The 21,442-nt window shown below is 39.0% G+C and overlaps 1 protein-coding gene across 3 annotated transcripts in view; it reads right to left on the bottom strand.

Moving 5' to 3' along the window:
- ZNF569 (zinc finger protein 569) overlaps positions 1 to 21,442 on the bottom strand; it is an 89,676-nt gene that overhangs the window by 61,261 nt on the left and 6,973 nt on the right. For 2 of the 3 annotated variants that reach the window (XM_045846588.1, XM_045846590.1), the window contains exons 2-3: positions 7,060 to 7,117; positions 6,301 to 6,381 (exon numbers count right to left, since the gene is read on the bottom strand). In XM_045846588.1, coding sequence (XP_045702544.1) covers positions 6,301 to 6,381; positions 7,060 to 7,117 — 139 coding nt within the window. The remainder of the gene's footprint in view (positions 1 to 6,300; positions 6,382 to 7,059; positions 7,118 to 21,442) is intronic. The other variant, XM_045846591.1, reaches the window with a different exon arrangement.

Below are 21,442 nucleotides of genomic sequence, written 5' to 3'. Positions count from 1 at the left end.
ATCCCTGGATCAGACAATTTCATAGGAGAATTTAAAATATCATTTAAAAGCTAACTACTATCCTCCACAGACTATTCCATAAAATCCAAGAAGAAGGAAGACTACCAAATTCTTTTTATGAAGCCAGCATCATTCCAATCCCAAAACCAGATAAAGAAACAAGAAAGAAAGAAAACTGCAGGCCAATATCGTATCGCTGATGAATGCAGATGGTAAAAATCTCAACAAAATACTGGCAAACTACATCTAGCAATACATTAAAAAGATCGTACAACATGACCAAGTGGCATTCATCCCAGGGATGCAAGGATGGTACAATATTCACAAATCAATAAATGAAATACATCACGTAAACAAAAGCAAAGACAAAAATCACATGATCATATCAATAGATGCGTAAAAAGCATTTAGTAAGGTACAGCACCCATTTATGATTAAAACACTCAGCAAAGTGGGAATAGAGGGGACATTCCTCAACATAATAAAAGCTGTATGCAAGAGACCTACAGCCAAAATCATATTCAATGGGCAAAAACTAAAAACATTCCCACTAAGATTAGGAACAAGAAAAGATTGTCCATTTTCACCACCTCTATTCAACATAGTATTAGAAGTCCTAGCCACAGCAATCAGACAAGAAAAAGAAATAAAAGGCATCCAAATTGGAAAAGAGGAAACAAAACTAGCATTGTTTGCAGATGATATGATAGTGTACATAGAAAATCCTATAGATTCCACCAAAAAACTACTAGACCTAATAAGTGAATTTGGCAAAACAGCGGGATACAAAGTTAATATTCAGAAATCAAAGACATTTTTGTACACCAACAATGTAATACCAGAAACAGAAATTAGGAAAGTACCTAGGAATAAACCTAACCAAGGAGGTAAAAGACCTATGATCAGAAAACTACACAACACTGAAGAAAGAAATAAAGGAAGACACAAACAAATGGAAACATATACGGTGTTCACAGATCGGAAGAATTAACATGATCAAAATGTTCATACTACCCAAAGAAATTTGTATTCAATACAATCCCTATTAAAGTACCAATGGCATACTTCACAGATACAAAACGAACACTTCAAAAATTTATATGGAACCATAAATGACCCCAAATAGCTGCAGCAATTTTGAGAAAGAAAAGCAAAGTAGGAAGGATCACAATACCTGATACCAAACTGTATTACAAGGCCACTGTAATCAAAACAACCTGGTATTGGCATAAGAACAGACACATGGACCAATGGAACACAATAGAGAGCCCAGAAATAAACCCAAGTCTCTATGGTCAATTCATATTTGACAAAGGGGGCAGCAGCATAAAATGGAGTTAAAATAGCCTCTTCAACAAATGGTGTTGGGAGAGCTAGACAGCTACATGCACAAAACTGAAACTCGAGCACCAACTTACACTATACACAAAAACAAATTCAAGGTGGATAAAAGACTTAAATGTAAGTCATGACACCATTAAAGTCCCAGAGGACAAAATAGGCAGGAAATTCTCAGATATTCCATGCAGCAATATTTTCACTGATATGTCCACTAGAGCAAGGGACATAAAGGAAAGAATAAACAAATGGGATCTTATCAAAACAAAAGTCTTCTGCACGGATAAAGAAAGCAGTATTAAAATGAAAAGAGAACCAACCATATGGGAAAACATATTTGCCAGTGATACCTCAGACAAGGGTTTGATATCCAAAATATATAAAGAACTCACATGACTCTACTCTAGGAAAACAAACAAAAAAAACAAAAAAAAAACAATTAAAAAATGGGCAAAGGACTTGAAGAGACACTTTTCCAAGGAGGACATACACAGGGTCTGGAGACATATGAAAAGATGCTTAGCATTGCTAGCCATCAGAGAGATGCATTTAAAACCATAATGAGATACCACTTCACACCATTGAGAATGGCCATCATAAACAAAGCAACAAACAACAAGTGTTGGAGAGGATGTGCAGAAAAGGGAACCCTAGTGCACTGTTGGTGGGACTGCAGACTGATGCAACCACTATGGAAAACAGTATGGAATTTCCTCAGAAAACTAAAAATGGAACTACCTTTTCACCTGGCAATTCCACTGCTAGGAGTATATTCCAAGGAATCCTGCAACCACAATCCATAAGAACCTATGCACCCCAATGGTCATAGCAGCACCATTTACAATCGCCAAATGCTGGAAGCAACCTAAGTGCCCATCAGTAAACGAATGGATCAAAAAACTTACACAATGGAACTCTATGCAGCAGAAAGAAAGAAGGAGCTCCTACCCTTTGCAACAGCTTGGATGGAGCTGGAGAGCTCTATGCTAAGTGAAATAAGCGAGGTGGTGAAATACAAATACCATATGATCTCACCTTTAACAGGAACCTAATCAACAAAATGAACAACAATATAACCAAAGACATTGAAATTGAAAACAGGCCAACAATGACCAGAGGGGAGAGGGTAAAAGAGAGAGGATAATGGGGGAAAAGGGTGAAGGGTTTACAGGAACAATTATAAAGGACATATGGACACTAACAAGGGGAGTGGAAACAGGGGAGGGAGGTGGGGAGAGCTGGGGTGTGGATGAAAGGCAGAAAACTGTACTTGAACAACAATTTAAAAAATGTTAAAAATTAAAATAAAATAAAAGACGCTCAAGGAATTTAAAGAAAACATTATGTAAAAGAACATAGAAACCACTAAAAAGGGCCCATCAGAAATGAAGTATACAATATCTGATATCAAGAGTACAATGGAAGAAACAAACAGTAGGTCAGATGAAGCAGAAGATCAATCATTGACTTGGAACACAAGGTAAAAAAACAAACATTTAATCAGAGCAGCAAAAAAGAAAAAAAAACAATTACAAAGAATGAGTATAGTTTAAGAGGTCTTTGGGACATTATGAAGTATAACAAAATCCACATGATAGGGGTACCAGAAAAAGAAGAGAGAGACAGCAAGGAATCAAGAACCTATTTGAAGAAATAATGACTGCAAACTTCCCTAACCTAGAAAAGAAAAAGACACACAAGTCCAGGAAGTGCAGAAGGTCCCAAACAGGATGAATCCCAAAAGACCCACACCAAGACAAATCATAATTAAAATAGCAAAGAGAATTTTCAAAGCCACAAGACAAAAACAGCTACCTGTAAGAAAGCTCCCATAAGACTGTCAGCTGATTTCTCAACAGAAACATTTCAGGCCAGAAACAGCATGTAAATTCAAACTGATAAAAAGCAAGGACCTAGATCCCAAGAAGGCTGCAAGTAGCTGGAACTTTCATAAGTTTTCTCGCAGGTATGGTTCAAATTTGCAGCTTAACTGCAGAGCAATCAAGCTGAAAAACCAGTTGAAGTATAGCTGATCTAAAATTTTATAAACAGGAGCACAGAGGAAGATGGGAAGGCAGAAGGATAGGTAGGGTAAGCTACCTTGTGCATGTGTGGCAAATGTGAAAGCAGAGGAATACTGCAGCAGCAGAACTTCTTCCCCATGGGAGTGTGTGGTCCTAGCCCCATACAGGGGCCCTAGTCAAGAGCAACAAGAGAGGGGAAGGGAAACCTGTGTAGCACCAGGTGGTGGGAATCAGTAGGGATTCAATCCATTTGGGAGACTTGAAGTGCACCATTCCAGCAAAGAAGTGAGCTCATTGTTACAAAACTAGGTTGGGAAGTTTGCTCAGATCTGTGACTACTGGAGGGGTCACATGGCACTTTAGGGCTAAAGAAAGGGTCCACTGGGTACAAGCAGCAGTGACTTTATGTGGCCCTCTGTTGTCTGGAAGAACTTTGGGCAGATAGCAGATCAGAGTGTAACCTGTGAGGCTCGAGGAAGAGGGCTGTCTCGCCCACACTGAGCACACAGGTGCTGCCCCTCCCCCACCCACTGAATCACTTGGTCCACCATGTCCTGAGCTTAGTCTTCCAAAGAGAGGGAGTGATGTGCTGGGCTGGAAATTTGGGCCCTTTCTGCTTGGTTGGATGGCATGAGAAAATGGGACATTTGGCCCATTTGGAGGCAGAGTAGAGCTGGGAGCCTCAACCCCACCCTGCAGTCACTGGTGGTGTGTGGACAGACTGTAGTTCCAAGCGAGATTGATTTATTTTGGATCCCATTCTGCTTGGTTGAGTTGCCAAAAGGTGCCAGCGAGCCACACAGAGCTGGGTTTCTGAGACTATTTCACAGGCAGCCTTCATTCCTGGAGTCATATGGCCATTCACTGGGCTCTGCAGCTGCATTGCAGGGAGGCACAGTGGGCTTTCATAGCGAGTTCAGCCTGTGTTGCCACAGGAAGGAGAGGAAGTGCCCATTCCTCCTTCCTACAGAGTGCAAGCACTACCACCACCCTACCAGACTTTCTGAATCACCCTTGCCAGGCTCTGGATACTCTTGCAAAGCACAGTTCCATGGAGGAAATCAGTTTCACTTTTATATACCAATAATAAACTCTCAGAAAGGGAAATTAAGAAAACAATCCCATTCACAATTGCTTCATAATGAATAACATACCTAGGAATAAGGTAAATTTGACAATGGACATAAAGACATGTAATTGGAAAATTATAAGATACTGAATAAAAGAAATAAAAGAATATACAAGTAAGTAGAGGCATATACCATGTTCATGAACAGAAAGTATTAGTATTCTTAAAATGTCCATACTATCCAAAGCAATGTATGGATTCATCACAATTACTATGAAGATACCAATAGCATGTTTCACAAAATTAGAACAAATATTCCAAAATTCTATATGGTACCACAAAGGACCCCAAATAATGAGGGCAATCTTGAGAAAGAAGAAGAAAGTTGAAGGAATCACACTAAAATCAAACTAAAAGATTAATTTTAAACTTTTCAATCATACTCCCTGAAATAAAACTAAAGTAATCAAAACAGCATGGTACTGGCATGAAAAAGGACATACAGATGGAACAGTATTGAGAACCCAGAAATAAACCCACTCCTTTATGGTCGGTTAATATTTGGCAAAAAGAAAAGGCAAACACACAACAGGGCAAACGTATTCTATTCAATAAATAGTGTTGGATAAATTGGACAGATACATTAAAAAGAAAAAAAGAAATGAGACCACCTTCCTATACCATACACCACAAAAGAAAACTCAAAATGGATTAAAAACAAATGTTAGACTCAAAACCATAAAAATCCTAGGAGAAAACAAGCAGTAAAATCTTGGAAATTTCTGGTAGCAATATTTTTCCTGATATATCTCCTTGGGCAGGGGAAACAGAAGAAAATTTCGTTAGCTGTGGTTAGGATTTACAAAACGTCATCCGTATTACAGAAATCAGAGTGTTTTAAAACACCCAGATAATCAAACTGTGCAAATTTGGTCAATTTTCTATGTTGTTAAATTACATATTTAACTATTTTTGATTTTTCCATTGACAAATATTTACTGAATATTTTCTTGTAAAGTATCAGGATTTTTAAATGTCTAAATTATGGTCTCGTCCCACAAAGTTTACAATCCCCTTGAAAAGGGAGATGCCTGTGCGTTAAAGTTGAAGATTTTAGTTCAGTAGGTTCAGGATCATGAATTTGAGAGAGAAAAAAAATGGCTGTTTAAGCTGTACCTACGTTGTATCTGAGGTGAAAATGGGATGTCCAAATTTAATTGAGGCCATGAGCCACAGGACAAAAGATGGTAGATAGAGTTAGCTACATAAGGGGTTTTATACACACTAATAAAAAAAAAAGTAGAATACTGGCACAATCTGTAAGTCTTACTCCCTAAACAGTAAGTATATCTGAAATGTTTTTTAAAAGATCAAGTTTAATTACAGCTTTCAGTTATCTCTCTTTGTGACCTTCATTCACTCAGGGATTTTCTAAATATCATTGGCTTCTTAAAGATAGAAGAATCTATGTTTGAAGGGTATCAGGAATATTTTAGGACTGTACCTTAGGCTCAGTCCACTTCAAGCCACATATCTTTGCTACTTCCTCCAGACAGATACCAAAAATCCAATCTGGCTGCATTAAGTGTGGGAATTGAAGGAGAGAGGATGGAGAGCAGGCATTGAGTGGGGGAGATGGAAAGGTTTCCAGTTATGTCCAGAGGATGAATTATTTAATCAACTAAGTCAGTGGAGAGTTTAAATTCAGAAACTTAGAGGACATTATTGGCAAAAATTAGATTTCTGGAAAAATTTCTGGCACTCTTCCAAAAGCAGTCCTTAATTATCATAGGAATCATTTAGTCCATATTGAAATGGGGGGAAAAATAAACATGCATCCTAATTTGATATTATGTAATTTAACATCACCAGGTACACGAAGCAGTAGCAATATTTGTGTGAAATTGAGGATTCCTTCTTCCAGTTACATTTTTCAAAGGTTGTTATTACCTGTAATTTTTTTCAAAGAACAAAAAAATAAACTGAGTTCAGCTATACATTATTTTTATAACTAACACACACACACACACTTTTATTCCTGGCTTCTCCTACTCCATATTTTTGTGAGATTTATCATGTTTTTGTGAGAAGCAGTAATCTGCTATTTGTTTTATTGTTATGTAGTCTTCTATTACATACAATACTATAATTTATCCCTTTTTCTGATAATCTTCATCTGTGTTCTTTCCAATGCTAAGCTATTTTAACATATATTCTTCATTTTATCATTGATCAAAACAAACCATCAAAAAAGCTGTATTTATCAACTACAAGAAGTCATACAATAATGTCTTCATTGACCTAGGTGCCAATGAAAAGTTTACTTCTGCTAAGAAATGTTCATTTTCATCCTTATGTACAATGAAAATTATGTCATGAATTTCTGGTCTAGTTTGCTTTACCTATAATAATGAAACTCAAAATTGAAGCCCAACTTTAATGTCTCTGAATGACTGGTTTTCTACATAACCACATATTAACTCTTTCCTGGTTTTAATCTTCTAACTCCATTTCCTCTGAAAATATGTATCTATGTAATATTTTCCAATTTACTGCATGGATTACTGCAGTCCTGTTAAACTACACTGTAGAATAAGGCAAGGAAAAAATATAGTATTTAAATTTTACCTGGGACTCAGTCATTTCCTCTTCTTTCTGGGAATGGGCAGAGCCTGAGAAGGCAGAGCTGGAGAAGAAAATAAAAGCCATTAGGCCAGGCTTGTTTGTGGTTTCAGAAACACACACTCCCAACAGATTAACACTAACAAAATGATTTGGGTCCATCAGAAAGACCAACAATATTCATAACACAGAGGTGCTAATAACTACAAGGATGACTGGTGTGATCATGTGGAGCTTAAGTGAAAATGAATAGGAGAGCAAATGTGGAAGAGGAGATGTGAAGGAATGGGAAGGAATAGGAGACGTCCCATGAATTTATCCACAGCTCTGTAACAGACAATAAACAGTTCACATGGAGCTAGCCAGCTTCATAAAAGCATATAACCAAGAAAATTATAAAACTGGCAAAAACCTAAGGTATTTTAGTGTGCTGAAACATTTAAAGAGAAACATTTAAGTACCAACTACATAAGAATTTAACCAAAATGGCAACTAAATGGGCATTTAACCAAAATGGTAACATAATTTATATTTTAAGGAAGGAGTAGAAAGTTTGTGTGTGAGAGTTAAGTGTATCAGAGACATTGGCAGTGCTGAGTTAAATTCTTATTTTCCACAGTAAAAAAAAATCACTAATTTTTAAAGTGTCAAATAATAGCAGAATAAACATATGATTTAGAAAAATAGAGTAAAACCAATAAATTAATGATTAAAAAGTGGTTCTCTCTGGGAATAGGAATTAGGAATGGGGAAAAAGGACAGAGTATAGTCAAACCTCAATTCTCAAACATCTTTTTTATTTTTAATATATTTTATTGATTATGCTATTACAGTTGTCCCGTTTCCCCTTTCACTCCCCTCCACCCTGTACACCCTCTCCCACCCACATCCCCCCCTTTAGTCATGTCCATGTGTCATACTTATAAGTTCTTTAGCTTCTACATTTCCCATACTATTCTTACCCTCCCCCTGTCTATTTTCAACCTACAAACTATGCTACTTATTCTCTGTACCTTTTCCCCCTCTCTCCTCCTTCCATTCCCCTGTTGCTAACCCTCCATGTGATCTCCATTTCCGTGGTTCTGTTCCTGTTCTAGTTGTTTGCTTAGTTTCTTTTGGTTTTGCTTTAGGTGTGGTAGCTAATAATTGTGAGTTTGCTGTCCTTTTACTATACATGTTTTTTTAATCTTCTTTTCTTAGATAAGTCCTTTTAACATTTCATAAAATAAGGGCTTGGTGATGATGAACTCCTTTAACTTGACCTTATCTGAGAAGCACTTTATCTGCCCTTCCATTCTAAATGAAAGCTTTGCTGGATAGAGCAATCTGGGATGTAGGTCCTTGCCTTTCATGACTTGGAATACTTCTTTCCAGCCCCTTCTTGCCTGCAAGGTCTTCCTTGAGAAATCAGCTGACATTCTGATGGGAACTCCTTTGTAGGTTACTGTCCCCTTATCTCTTGCTGCTTCTAGGATTCTCTCCTTCATTTTTACCTTGGCTAATGTAATTATGATGTGCCTTGGTGTGTTTCTTCTTGGGTCCAACTTCTTTGGGACTCTCTGAGCTTCCTGGATTTCCTGGAAGTCTATTTCCTTTGCTAGCTTGGGGAAGTTCTCCTTTATTATTTGTTCAAATACATGTTCAATCTGTTGCTTTTCTTCTACCCCTTCTGGTACCCCTATAATTTCGACGTTGGAATGTTTAAAGATGTCCTGGAGGTTCCTAAGCCTCTCCTCATGTTTTTGAATTCTTGTTTCTTCATTCTTTTCTGGTTGGATGTTTCTTTCTTCCTTCTGGTCCACACTGTTGATATGAGTCCCAGTTTCCTTCCCATCACTATTGGTTTCCTGTACGTTTTCCTTTATTTCACTTAGCATAGCCTTCATTTTTTAATCTAATTTGTGACCAAATTCAACCAGTTCTGTGAGCATCCTGATTACCAGTATTTTGAACTGTGCATCTGATAGGTTAGCTATCTCTTCATCGCCTAGTTGTATTTTTTCTGGAGCTTTCATCTGTTCTTTCATTTGGGCCATTTTTTTTTGTCTTGACATGCCATACATAGTGAGGGGCGAAGCCTCAGGTATTCACCAGGGCCAGGCAACCCACATCGCTGGTTTGTGATGCTGTTTGTGGGGTAGGAGTCCGAGAAGGAACAATGGCACTTGCTCCACTCTCTGCCAGCTTTCAGTTACTTCCCCCAATTCCCACAAGCAAATTGGGCCCTTCTGGTGCTGATTTCCATGTGGGTGGGTTTGTGTATGTTCTAGGACCCTTGGGTCTCTCCAGCGAACTCTCCTGTGAGGCTGGGAGTTTATCCCACTGCCTCAACCTCCACAGGTGTTTTCAATCAGTGGTTTGAGGATTTATTTCCCCACACTGGGACCCTGGGTTGCATGGTGTGTCTCATTCCCCAAATGTTCCTCTCAGTTTATCTGCACGAAAATGTGGGATCACCTGTTCCACAGCTGCTGCCACAGTCTTGCCGGCCAGCTGCAGCCTTGCGCATCCCACTCCACACTCTGGTGCTGAGTGTGCCAGCTACTGCCTTGCCCACCCTGGTCCTCCACCGCCACTTTGCCACGAGTCCTCTCCATGTGTCCTTCTCTGCCCCTCCTACAGGACTGGATGAGTGTGTCTTTTTTAACTCCTTGGTTGTCAGATTTTAATATAGTTCGAGTTTCTGTCCATTCTGGTTGTTTTTTGTTTTTAAATTGTTGTCCTTCTTTTGGTCATGTGAGGAGGCACAGTATGTCTACCTACACCTCCATCTTGGCTGGAAGTCCACAAATTTGTTTTTTGATACCATAAATGACTTGATAACATTTTGTAAATGATAAAATCTTTTCAACATTTGGCCTCTACTTAGCCATCTTACTTCCAAAAAATAAATGATGTCACCTAAGTCAGCATCAATACTTTTAAGGAATTCCTGGAGTTGGTGATGATTCAGTCCCTTGGCTTTTATGAAATTCACAGTCTTGATGATGGTTTGCATAATATTATCCAGTTTTAAAGCTTTTATGCATAAATTTTCAAGACGTATTATGCAATAATACTTCGTCAAATGTGACTTTTGAGCAGCAATTGTACTGTCTTCTATTAACTGTACAAGCCCCATCGTTAAGGCAGCATCAGTAAATATATCAGACATGTTGACAACAGACAAAGAAAATCACTTTAACATAGCTTTTACTTCATATAAATCTCTTGATTTAGTTGGGTCTTTTAATAGCACTAAAGAAGTTATTGCTTCAGTGACATTATATTAGTCATTAATGCCTCTAAAAAAATTGGCCAGTTGAGCCATATCTGTAGCATCAGTGTTATCATCCATCACCAAAGCATAAAATTTAAAATTAGCAGCTTTACTCCCCAAACTTCTTTCAATAGACATTAAAATTTCTTCAGTTTGCCTGGCTATAGTCAGCTGAGACAAACTGATTTGACAAATATCCCCCTTTTTTTCAGGACAAATTATATCTGCCATGCTTTCTGTACATTGCTTAATATACTCACCATCAGTAAATGGTTTTGATTTTTTGTTATTAAATATGATACCACATAACTGGTTTTCACAATGGAATCCTCCCGAGCTGTAATGTTCTGAAAAAAATTTTGTTGAGAAGAGATATTTTTTCCAGTTCTGCTACTTTGTCCTTATGACACACCGAATCCTTCCTACCCATTGAATTGGGCAGCATGGTTTGTTTTCTTTTTTGCATATAATGCCTTTTCAAATCATACTCTTTGAAAACTTGTACAAAATTCCCTACAAATTAAGCAGAATGCTTTACTGTTTGGCTCAACAAAAAAGTAGTCATATGTGCACTTTTTGTTGAACAATCTTCCTTCACTCATAACTTTTCTTTTTGGGGATTCTGTTTCCTTTTGAGATGTTGTAGAAGCCATGCTGGGATTTAAAAAATAATAATAGATAATGGATTTTATGAAAATTAATTGACAGGAAAAGACAAAGAAAGATTTCGGCCTTTCCACAGCTCCCTTGGTTGCCGGGGTGAGGCAGAGGGCTGATTGTGAAGTGTGGCAGTGAGGCACCACTGAAGTGTGGAAGTACCTTTAATAATCAAATAAGAATGCTTACCTGACTTCTAAATAACATCAATCACCTAACGTTGAAATGGTAGGTTGGAATATTATTTATAATCACTGCCTCACTAAATCACCACAAGCACATGTAATGTCTGCTGGTGTCAATCATACTGTCTGCACTTGGAAGATAACACACTGGAAGCCGCACACGACTGTAAAACTGAAGCCACACATACATACAAATAGCAAGAGCATATGTACATTTATTTTACCTGACATTACAACACATAATCACAAAAAATCTCACCATGTTTTAAATAAATTTATGATTTTGTATTGGGCCACATTCATAGTCATCTGGGGTCACAGGCAGCCCATGGCCTGCAGGGTGGACACCCGATTTACATCTTTTTTTAAGCATATTTTATTGATTATGCTATTACAGCTTTCCCAACTTTCCTCCTTGATGCCCCCTCCACCCTGCACCCCCCAACCCTCCAGCATTCCCCCACCCCTGAGTTCATGTCCATGGGTTGTACATATAAGTTCTTTGACTTCTGTTTCCTATACCACTCTTAACTTCTCCCCATCCATTTTATGCCTACTGATTATGCTTCTTATTCCCTGTAACTTTCCTTCATTCCTCCCCTGCCCCTCCCACTGAAAACCCTCCATGTCCATTTCTCTGATTCTGTTCCTGTTCTAATTGTTTGCTTAGTTTTTGTTGTTGTTTTTAGGTTCAGTTGTTAATAGTTGTGAGTTTCTTGTCATTTTACTGTTCGTAGTTTTTGATCTTCTTCAATTTCTCAGATAAGTCCTTTTAACATTTCATATAATAAGGGCTTGGTGATGATGAACTCCTTTAACTTGACCTTATCTGAGAAGCACTTTATCTGCCCTTCCATTCTTTTTTTTTTTAAAAAGATTTTATTTATTTTTAGAGAGGGAAGGGAGGGAGAGAGAGAGAGAGAAACATCAATGTGCGGTTGCTGGGGGTCATGGCCTGCAACCCAGGTATGTACCCTGACTGGGAATCGAACCTGCAACACTTTGGTTCGCAGCCCACGCTCAATCCACTGAGCTACGCCAGCCAGGGCTTGCCCTTCCATTTTAAATGAAAGCTTTGCTGGATAGAATAATCTTGGATGTAGGTCCTTGCCTTTCATGACTTCAAATACTTCTTTCCAGCCCCTTCTTGCCTTTAAGATTTCTTTTGAGAAATCAGCTGATTACCTTATCGGCACTCCTTTGTAGGTAACTGTCTCCTTTCCTCTTGCTTTTTTTAAGATTCTCTCTTTATCTTTAATCTTGGGTAACTTAACAATGATGTGCCTTGGTGTGTTCCTCCTTGGGTCCAACTCCTTAGGACTCTCTGGGCTTCCAGGACTTCCTAGAAGTCTACTTTCTTTGCCAGATTGGGGAAGTTTTCCTTCATTATTTGTTCAAATAAGTTTTCAATTTCTTGCTGTTGTTCTTCCCCTTCTAGCACCCCTATAATTCGGATATTGGAACGTTGCAGGTTGTCCCAAAGGTTCCTAAGCCTCTCTTCATTTCTTGAATTCTTGTTTCTTCATTCTGTTCTAGTTGGATGTTTATTTCTTCCTTTGTTCCAAATCATTGATTTGAATCTTGGTTTCCTTCCTGTCACTGTTGGTTCCCTGAACATTTTGCTTTATTTCACTTTTGGTATCCTACATTTGTTCTTTCATTTTGCAACCAAGCTCAATCAGTTCTGTGAGCATCTAGATTACTAGTGTTTTGAATTCCATATCAGTTAGGTTGGCTATCCGCTCATTGCTTAGCTCTTTTTCTGGAATTTTGCTCTGTTCTTCCATTTGGGTCATATTTCTTTGTCTCCACACACCTGTTAAGTTGTAAGGGGGCGGGGCCTTAGGTATTCACCAGGGCAACCCTCTTTGTTGCATTGTGGTGCTATCTAAGTGGGAGGGGTCAGAGAGAGAACAGTGCAGCTTGCTTGATGGGCTCTAGCTCCACTTTCCAATGAACTCTCATGTGAGACTGGGAGTGTCTCCCACCATGGCAACCCCTGCCATAGTCCACAGTCAGCTCTGAATCTGTTTCCCATTCAGCCAGCCCCACCCATACAGTCCACCACCTTGCCCCAGGTCCTTTCAGCCAGCCCCGCCCACACAGCCTACCACCTTGCCCCAGGTGCTCTCCATCCACCTGCCTGTTTCTTTAATTCCTTGGTTGTCGGAATTCCATGCAGTTTGATTTCTCTGGCACTTCTGGTTGTTTATTGATTTTAGATTGGTTGTTATTCTCCTTTTGGTTATGCGAGGAAGGAAAGGGTTTCAACCTACACCTCCATCTTGGCCAGAACTCCCCCATTTAAGTCTTAAATGCTAGTTGTTTTTCAGGTCTTCTATAACCTTTCTGATATTCTGCCCTATTTTTTTTTATTACTGAGAGGAGCTTTCAAGCCCCCAGCTATAGTTGTGTAATGTCTACTTCTCATTATAATTTTATCAGTTTTTGCCTTATATATTTTGAAGTTCATGTTTAGCTGCACACATTTAGGAATACTTGTGTCTTCTTAGAAAACAAGCCCCTTTATCATTATGTAATGTTTCTCTTCATCCCTAATAACATTCCTTGTTCTAAAGTCTACATGTTTAATATTAAAGTTGCAACTTCATATTTGTTTTGATTAATATTTTATACCATATTTTTCCTATCATTTATTTTTAATGTATCGTTCTTTTTAAAAAAATAGAAGTCCACACTGCCACCCTGGGGGATAAACATATATGTAAATGTCTTTTTCCTAACTTGGGATGTTGAATTTGATGGAGCCCAAGAAATGTAATTTTATTTTATTTCTTATAATCTATTTTTAATCCTCACCTGAGGACATTTTTTTTCATTGTCTATTAGAGAGAGAAGGAGAGAGAGAGAAAGGAAGAGAGAGAGAAAGGAAGAGAGAGTAACCTCGATGCAAGAGAGAAGTATTGATTGGTTGTCTCCTGTACACACCTGGACCAAGGATCAAACCTGCAAACTAGGTATGTGCTCTGACCAGGAACTGAATCTGCAAACTTGGTGACTGGACACAACTCCAAACAACTGAGCCACACCAGCGAGAGCTAATGTATTATTCTTTATATTTAAAATGGGCTTCTTGTAAACAGCATTTAGGGAATCTTTTACCCAGTGTGATAAACTCCATTTTTATCTTTTAATGGGTACATTTAAACCAATGACATTTAAAATAATTATTGATATAGTTAGATAAATTTCTACCATCTTTTAGCTGTTTTCTATTTGCTGCACTTGTTCTGCTTTTCAGCCATCCCCACCTTTCTTCCTTGGCTTGGGTAATTGAACAATTTTTGTTATTCCTTTTATCTCTGAAAAAAACTTAGTGGTTTCTCTAGGTTTTTTCTTTTCTTTTCATTAAGAAAATTATTTTAAAATATATTTTATTGATTATGCTATTATAGTTGTCCCATTACACCCCTTCATTCCCCTCCACCCTGCACACTCTCTCCCACCCACATTACCCCCCTTCAGTTCATGTCCATGTGTCATAAGTTCTTTAGCTTCTACATTCCCCATACTACTCTTGCCCTCCCCATCTATTTTCTACCTACCATCTATGCTATTTATTCTCCATACCTTTTCCCCCTCTCTCCTCTTCCCATTCCCCTGTTGCTAACCCTTCATGTGATCTCTATTTCTATGGTTCTGTTCCTATTCTAATTGCTTAGTTTCCTTTTGTTTTAGGTGTCATTGTTAATAACTGTGATTTTGCTGTCACTTTACTATACATGTTTTTTATCTTCTTTTTCTTAGATAAGTCCCTTTAACATTTCATAAAATAAGGGCTTGGTAATGATGAACTCCTTTAACTTGACCTTGTCTGAGAACCACTTTGTCTGCCCTTCCATTCTAAATGAAAGCTTTGCTGGATAGAGCAATCTGGGATGTAGGTCCTTGCCTTTCATGACTTGGAATACTTCTTTCCAATCCCTTCTTGCCTGCAAGGTCTTTTTTAAGAAATCAGCTGATAATCTGATGGGAACTCCTTTGTAAGTTACTGTCTCCTTATCTCTTGCTGCTTCTAGGATTCTCTCCTTCATTTTTACCTTGGCTAATGTAATTATGATGTGCCTTGGTATGTTCCTCCTTGGGTCCAACTTCTTTGGGATTCTCTGAGCTTTCTGGAAGTCTATTTCCTTTGCCAGATTGGTCATGTTCTCTTTTATTATTTGTTCATATAACTTTTACATTTGTTGCTCTTCCTCTTCCCCTTCTGGTACCCCAAAAGATGTCCTGGAACTTCCTAAGTCTCTCCTCATTTTTTTGAATTCTTGTCTCTTCATTCTTTTCTGGTTGGTTGTTTCTTTCTTCCTTCTGGTGCACTCCATTATTTGAGTCCCAGTTTTCTTCCCATCACTATTGGTTCCCTGTGCATTTTCCTTCATTTCACTTAGCATAGCCTTCATTTTTTTATCTAATTTGTGACCAAATTCAACCAATTCTGTGAGCATCCTGATCACCAGTGCTTTGAACTGTGCATCTGATAGGTTGGCTATCTCTTGGTTGCTTAGTTGTACTTGCTGTGGCACTTTGATCTGTACTTGCTGTGGCACTTCTTTCATTTGGGCCATTTTTTGGGGGGAGGGGCACTTGTCTCATCTGTTATGTATTGGGGCGGAGGCCTAGGTGTTCACCAGGGCAGGGCAGCTCAGTGGCTGGGTTGTGATGCTGTATATGGGGGCAGGGTCCGAGAGGGAACAATGGTGCTTGCTCCTCGCTCTCTGTGGGATTTCAGTCCCTTCCGCCACTTCCCCCAAGCAAACTGGGCCTTTCCGATGCTAATTCCTGTGTGAGTGGGCTTGTGCACATTCTAGGACCCTGTGAGTCTCTCCAATGAACTCTCCTGTGAGGCTGGGAGTCTCTCCCTGTGCCTCAATCCCCACAGGTGTTTTCAATCAGTGTCCCGAGGCTCTATTTCCCAGTGCTTGGATCCTGGGTTGCGCAGTGCCTTGCTTCACAATTGCCACCTCGCTGGGTCTCCCAGCTGCCACCTGCACACCCAGGGTCTGCCTGCTATGGTCTTGCATGCTTGGGATGCCTTACGTGCCCAGTCCCACCACTCTTTGTGCCAAGGCCCCTCTCTGCCCCGCTGCCCGACTCTGCCCCTCCTATAAGTCTGGATGTACGTGTCTATTTTAACTCCTTGGTTGTCCAACTTCCATACAATTCAATCTTCTATCAGTTCTGGTTGTTATTCTATTTCTAAATTGTTGTTGTCCCTATCTTGGTTGTGCAAGGAGGCACAGTGTGGCTACCTATGCCTCCATCTTGGCCAGAAGTCCCTCTCTAGGTTTTTACAATATCTGTTTCTTATTAATCTAAGTCTACCTTCAAATAGTATATCTTGTTGTATAGAAACTTACAACAATATATTCCAAATTCCTCCCTCCCATCCTTTCTGCTATAGTTATGATATATTTTAGTTTTACCTATGCTATAAACATATAATATTTACTTCAGACAATCTTTTAGCTTTTAGAGCAAATAAAAATAAAATGAATTTTATTTTACCCTTATTTACTTCAATTCTAATGTTCTTCAATTCTTTGTACATATTCAAGTTTGAACAACTTCTACCTAAAGAACTTCCTCCTTTAGCATTTCCTGTAGAAAAGTCTGCTAGTACAGGTTTTTGTTTAACTGAAAAAATCTTTATTCTTCATTTTTGAAGAATAGTTTTGCTTGTTTTAGAATTGTGGATTGATAGCTTTTATCTCTCAGAGCACTCTGAAAATTTGTCAGCTGTATGTGATTCTTATCCTTATTCTTCAGTAGGTAATGTTTCTATTTCTCTTGTTGCCTTCAAAATTTTTATCCTTATCTTTATTTTTCAGCAGTTTAAATATGATATGAAACTTTTCAGAGAGAAGACTTGCTCATGCACGGCAACTGGGACACTTAGCTGATCTTCCAAAGGACAAAGTGAACATCCAACAGAATCTTAGCTGGTAAGAAGTTTGGAAGCCAAAGTATGCAGAGGAAGCTTCAAAACAGGCAGTAAAGAGGTTTCATAGCCAGATGTGGAAAGTCTGGGACATGGCACCAGAAATCACGGCTGCCAGGGAAAAACATAGGAGGAGAGCCAGGTCAGTGAGAGCTGCCTAGCAGCTCCCTCCCCTTCCAGGATGGGCAAATTGCAGACCTGCTCTAGGAGAGACATGAACACTCTCTCATGAGGGGGATGAGGGGGGCAAGGCAGGCAGGCACACAAACAGCTGGTGGCACACCTGAGCTGGGGCAGCGGTTGCCAGGACAGTGCCAGAGATTGGGAAGAATCCTGGCAGCAACTGGAGCTGGCAGAAGGGTGGGCCGCAATTGTCCGTGCCTGAGAGTTGAAGTGTAAGGAAAGCTGGGCAGTGGCTTGGAGCAGCGGCAGCACCCAAAGAGACTTTTTTCAAAAGGGGAACTAGGGTACACTGGGAGAGGACCACAGATGTGTAGCTGCCAACCATAGGGGAGGGAGGATTGTGGGCGCAATTTGCTCCCACTCAATGCCCTTCACAGATTGATCAAAGGGGTGCAAAGCGAGGTGGTTTATTGGCACCAGGCCAGCACAACTGTGCAAAGTGGAGAATGCATGCCACACAGTGTCTGAGGGCATGGACTGGAAACTGGGCACCTGCGATTACCGTAGCCCATGCTGAGCCCCGTTCCTTGCCCAACCACCAAAGCGGAAAAACCAAGCCCAACCCCTCACTGCCTGTAAAAGCCAGGAAGATCTGCAAGACTGTCCCTGCTGGCTTAACAACAACCAGCAGGGGTCTTTTTATCCCCCCAAGAGTAAGGCTGGAGGACATGGAGCTGAGACAAAACCAGAGATCCACAAAGAAGTCAGAAGGTGAACTCCAAAGGCTGAGACAAATTTCACCTTCATCTTCATCAGAACTTGCATGGTTCCTATTATTTCTCTTCCTTCTTTTCATTTATTTAGAATTTTTGTTTGTATTTTTCTCCTTATCAGATTGCATTTTAACTCTTCTTTCATTTCACTCATAGTCCAAATAACTCACTACTCTTGGCCTTTTACTTTTTATTATTTTTATTCAGATTACATATTTTTATCATATTATTTCCATCCCAAATCCCACACAGCACCCTTCCTGGGTCTTAAAGCATTTCACAATCTTCCTAAACTTTATTACTGTTGTAGTAAACTTTTTTTTTCACACTACACTGTGTTCCTATCTCTTATTCTCACCACTTCTCCTCCATCTAACCTCGCATAAGTGCTCTTTCTTAAGTCAGCTCACATTCTTTTCCCCCTCTTGTAAGAGTCTTATCTCTCTTCCACCTTTTATAAACAGTGGCTAGTTGGGCAAAATACCCTGGTCATTACTGTACTTCTCCAACAGATCTCCTCTTTGTTCACTATTTGTACTTTAAATCCCACAGAATATTCGCCCCCTGTCTTACTCCATTTTGCCTTCCCCCTGCCCCTGATCAGTTGGGTGAGGAATTTTATTTCATTTATTTTCTTTTTTCCCCTCTCTCAACGTGGGCCTTACTCCTTGTTCTTATTAATTTGCTCCCCCATCCTCTCAAAATCATTTTTCTTTATAGTAGACATCTTATATTCACTTTTCACTTTGCTACAATATTCTTATTCCCGTTCCACCTTTATTAAATTTCATTATGCTATCATTGCTCAACCCTGCTGTGGGTTTGCTGCAGTTTTGTTCTCATTGAGCCAAAACCTTTCCATTTTGCTTCAAACCACATAGTATACTCTTCCCATGCCTTACCTTACCCCATTGTTCCCATTGTCTTTCGTGTTTTATGTACGTTTTAAATTTTGTTCTCTCTCTTCATCTTGGTTTTATCCCTACTCTTATCAATTCTCCTCCATATTACCACACAATAACATTTGCCCCTCTTTTAGTCATCTCATATTCCCTTTGTCATATCTTATAATATCCATAATCTCTCTTCAATTTTATTAATCTTTGCTCAATAGAAATTCAGATTGCTGATGTGGTAGGGGGGTTCTTTTTGCTGACATAGGTTTGGTTATTGGGTAACACTGATTTGTTAAGCAGTATTTGTACAACAGCATAAAAGACGAGGTGAGAGTTGTGACTACCATTAAGCCCACTGGAAGGGAGAAAACACCAATAAAATAGCCAGAAACAAGTAAACACCAAGTATAATAAGAGAGTCCACACAAATGGAAGTAAGGGCAACCCAAGAGCATCCAGACAATGAGATCAAAGAGACTGCACCACTGAGTCTTACAGAACTCCTACCATAGAAGCTCATCCCACAATGATTGGCAAAGCAGAGTATCCTGAGATGCAGAAACAAAACAAAACAAAAAAAAAGGAGTCACATAAAATGGGAAGACAAAGAATGAAACCACAATCAAAAGGCATGGAAGACCCCCTATAAAAGAGCTAAGTGAAATAGAAGCAAGCAAACTATCAGACACAGAATCCAAAAAAGTGGTTATAATGATGCTCCAGGAACTCAATAACAACTACATGGAATTAAGCAGAAACTATAACAGCATGAAAAAGGAAATAGAAACAATAAAAAAAACAAGGAAGATATAAAAAATACAATATCTGAAATAAAAATACATAAGAAAAAATTACAAGTAGGCTGGATGAAGCAAAGAACCAAATAGTGAGCTGGAAGACAAGGTAGAAAGAAATACCCACATAGAGCAGCAGCACAAAAAAAGACTCAAAAAGTCTGAGGAGAGCTTAAGGGAACCTCAGGACAACATGAAACACAACAAATTCAAATCATAGGATACCAGAAGGAGAAGAAAAGGAGCAAAGGATAGAAAACCTGTTTGACTGCCTGGCTTATTTCACTTGGCATAATGCTCTCCAGTTCCATCCATGATGTCGCAAAGGGTAGGATCTTCTTCTTTCTTTCTGCAGTATAGTATTCCATTCTGTAAATGTACCATAGTTTTTTGATCCATGCACTTACTGATGGGCACTTAGGTTGTTTCTAGCACTTGGCTATTATAAATTGTACTGCTATCTCCCCTGTAAGTGGAACCTAGTAAACAAAACAAGCAAGCAAGCAAAATGTAACCAGAGACATTGAAATTAAGAACAAACAGAAAGTAACCAGAGGGGAGATGGGATGGGATAATGGGAGGAAAAGGGTGAAGGGTTTTCAGGAACAACTATAAAAGAACACGTGGACAAGCCAATAGTGGGTGGAATCAAGGGAGGCAAGTGGGGATGGCTGGGGTAGCAGGGAGAGGTGAGGGAAAAAGGCAGACAACTATACTTGAAGAACAACAATAAAATTTTTAAAAATGGGAAAAAAGAAAGAAAACCTGTTTGGAAAAAATAATGACAGAAAAATTCCTGAACCTAGAGGGGAACAGCCATAGAACCTGAGGAAGCATACAGGATCCCAATCAAGATGAACCCAAAGAGGCCTTTTCCAAGACACATCATAATTAAAATGCCAAATTTTAAAAACAAAGAAACAATCTTAAAAGCAGCAAGGGAGAAACAGATAGTAACATACAAATAAGTGCCAATAAGGCTAGCAGCTGACTCCTCAACAGGAATTCTACAATCCAGAAAGTAATGGCAAGAAATATTCCAAGTAATGGAAAAAAAGTCTGCCACCAAGACTACTCTACCAAGTGAGGCTCTCAATTAAAATGGAAAGCCAAATAAGGATTTTCCCAGACAAAAGAAGTCTAAAAGAATACACTTCCACCAAACCAGGATTTCAAGATACAACAAAGGGACTGCTTTAAAAAGAGGAAAAGAGAGAGAGAGAGAGAGTAACACAGCTATAAAAGGTTAAAATGGCACTGAGTAAGTACCTATTAATAATTACCTTAAATATAAATGGATTAAATGCCCCAATCAAAAGACATAGGGTAACTGACTAGATAAGAAAACATGACCCATACATATGCTGCCTACAAGACACACATCTCAGAAAAAAAGACCTACAGTGAAGACTGAAAGTGAAGAGTTGGAAAAAAATATTCCAAGCAAATGGACAGGAAAAAAGACATGGGGTAGCAACACTTATTTCAGACAAAACAGACTTCAAAACAAAGACCATAGAAAGAGACACAGAAGGACTCCGTAATACTCAAGGGAAGAATCCATCAAGAAGACATAAACATTGTAAACATATAGGTACCCAACATAGGAGCACCCAAATATATAAGGAAAACCTTGGAGGACTTCAAGAAAAAGACAGAGAAGAACACACTTATAGTAGGGCATTTTAACACCTCACTGTCAAAAATGGATATACCTTCCAAACAAAGTATCAACAAAGATAT

Source organism: Phyllostomus hastatus, unplaced genomic scaffold, assembly GCF_019186645.2.
Source record: "Phyllostomus hastatus isolate PE091 unplaced genomic scaffold, TTU_PhHast_1.1 phas_contig_5, whole genome shotgun sequence".
NCBI lineage: Eukaryota > Metazoa > Chordata > Mammalia > Chiroptera > Phyllostomidae > Phyllostomus > Phyllostomus hastatus.
This window is presented reverse-complemented; position numbering and strand designations above follow the sequence as displayed.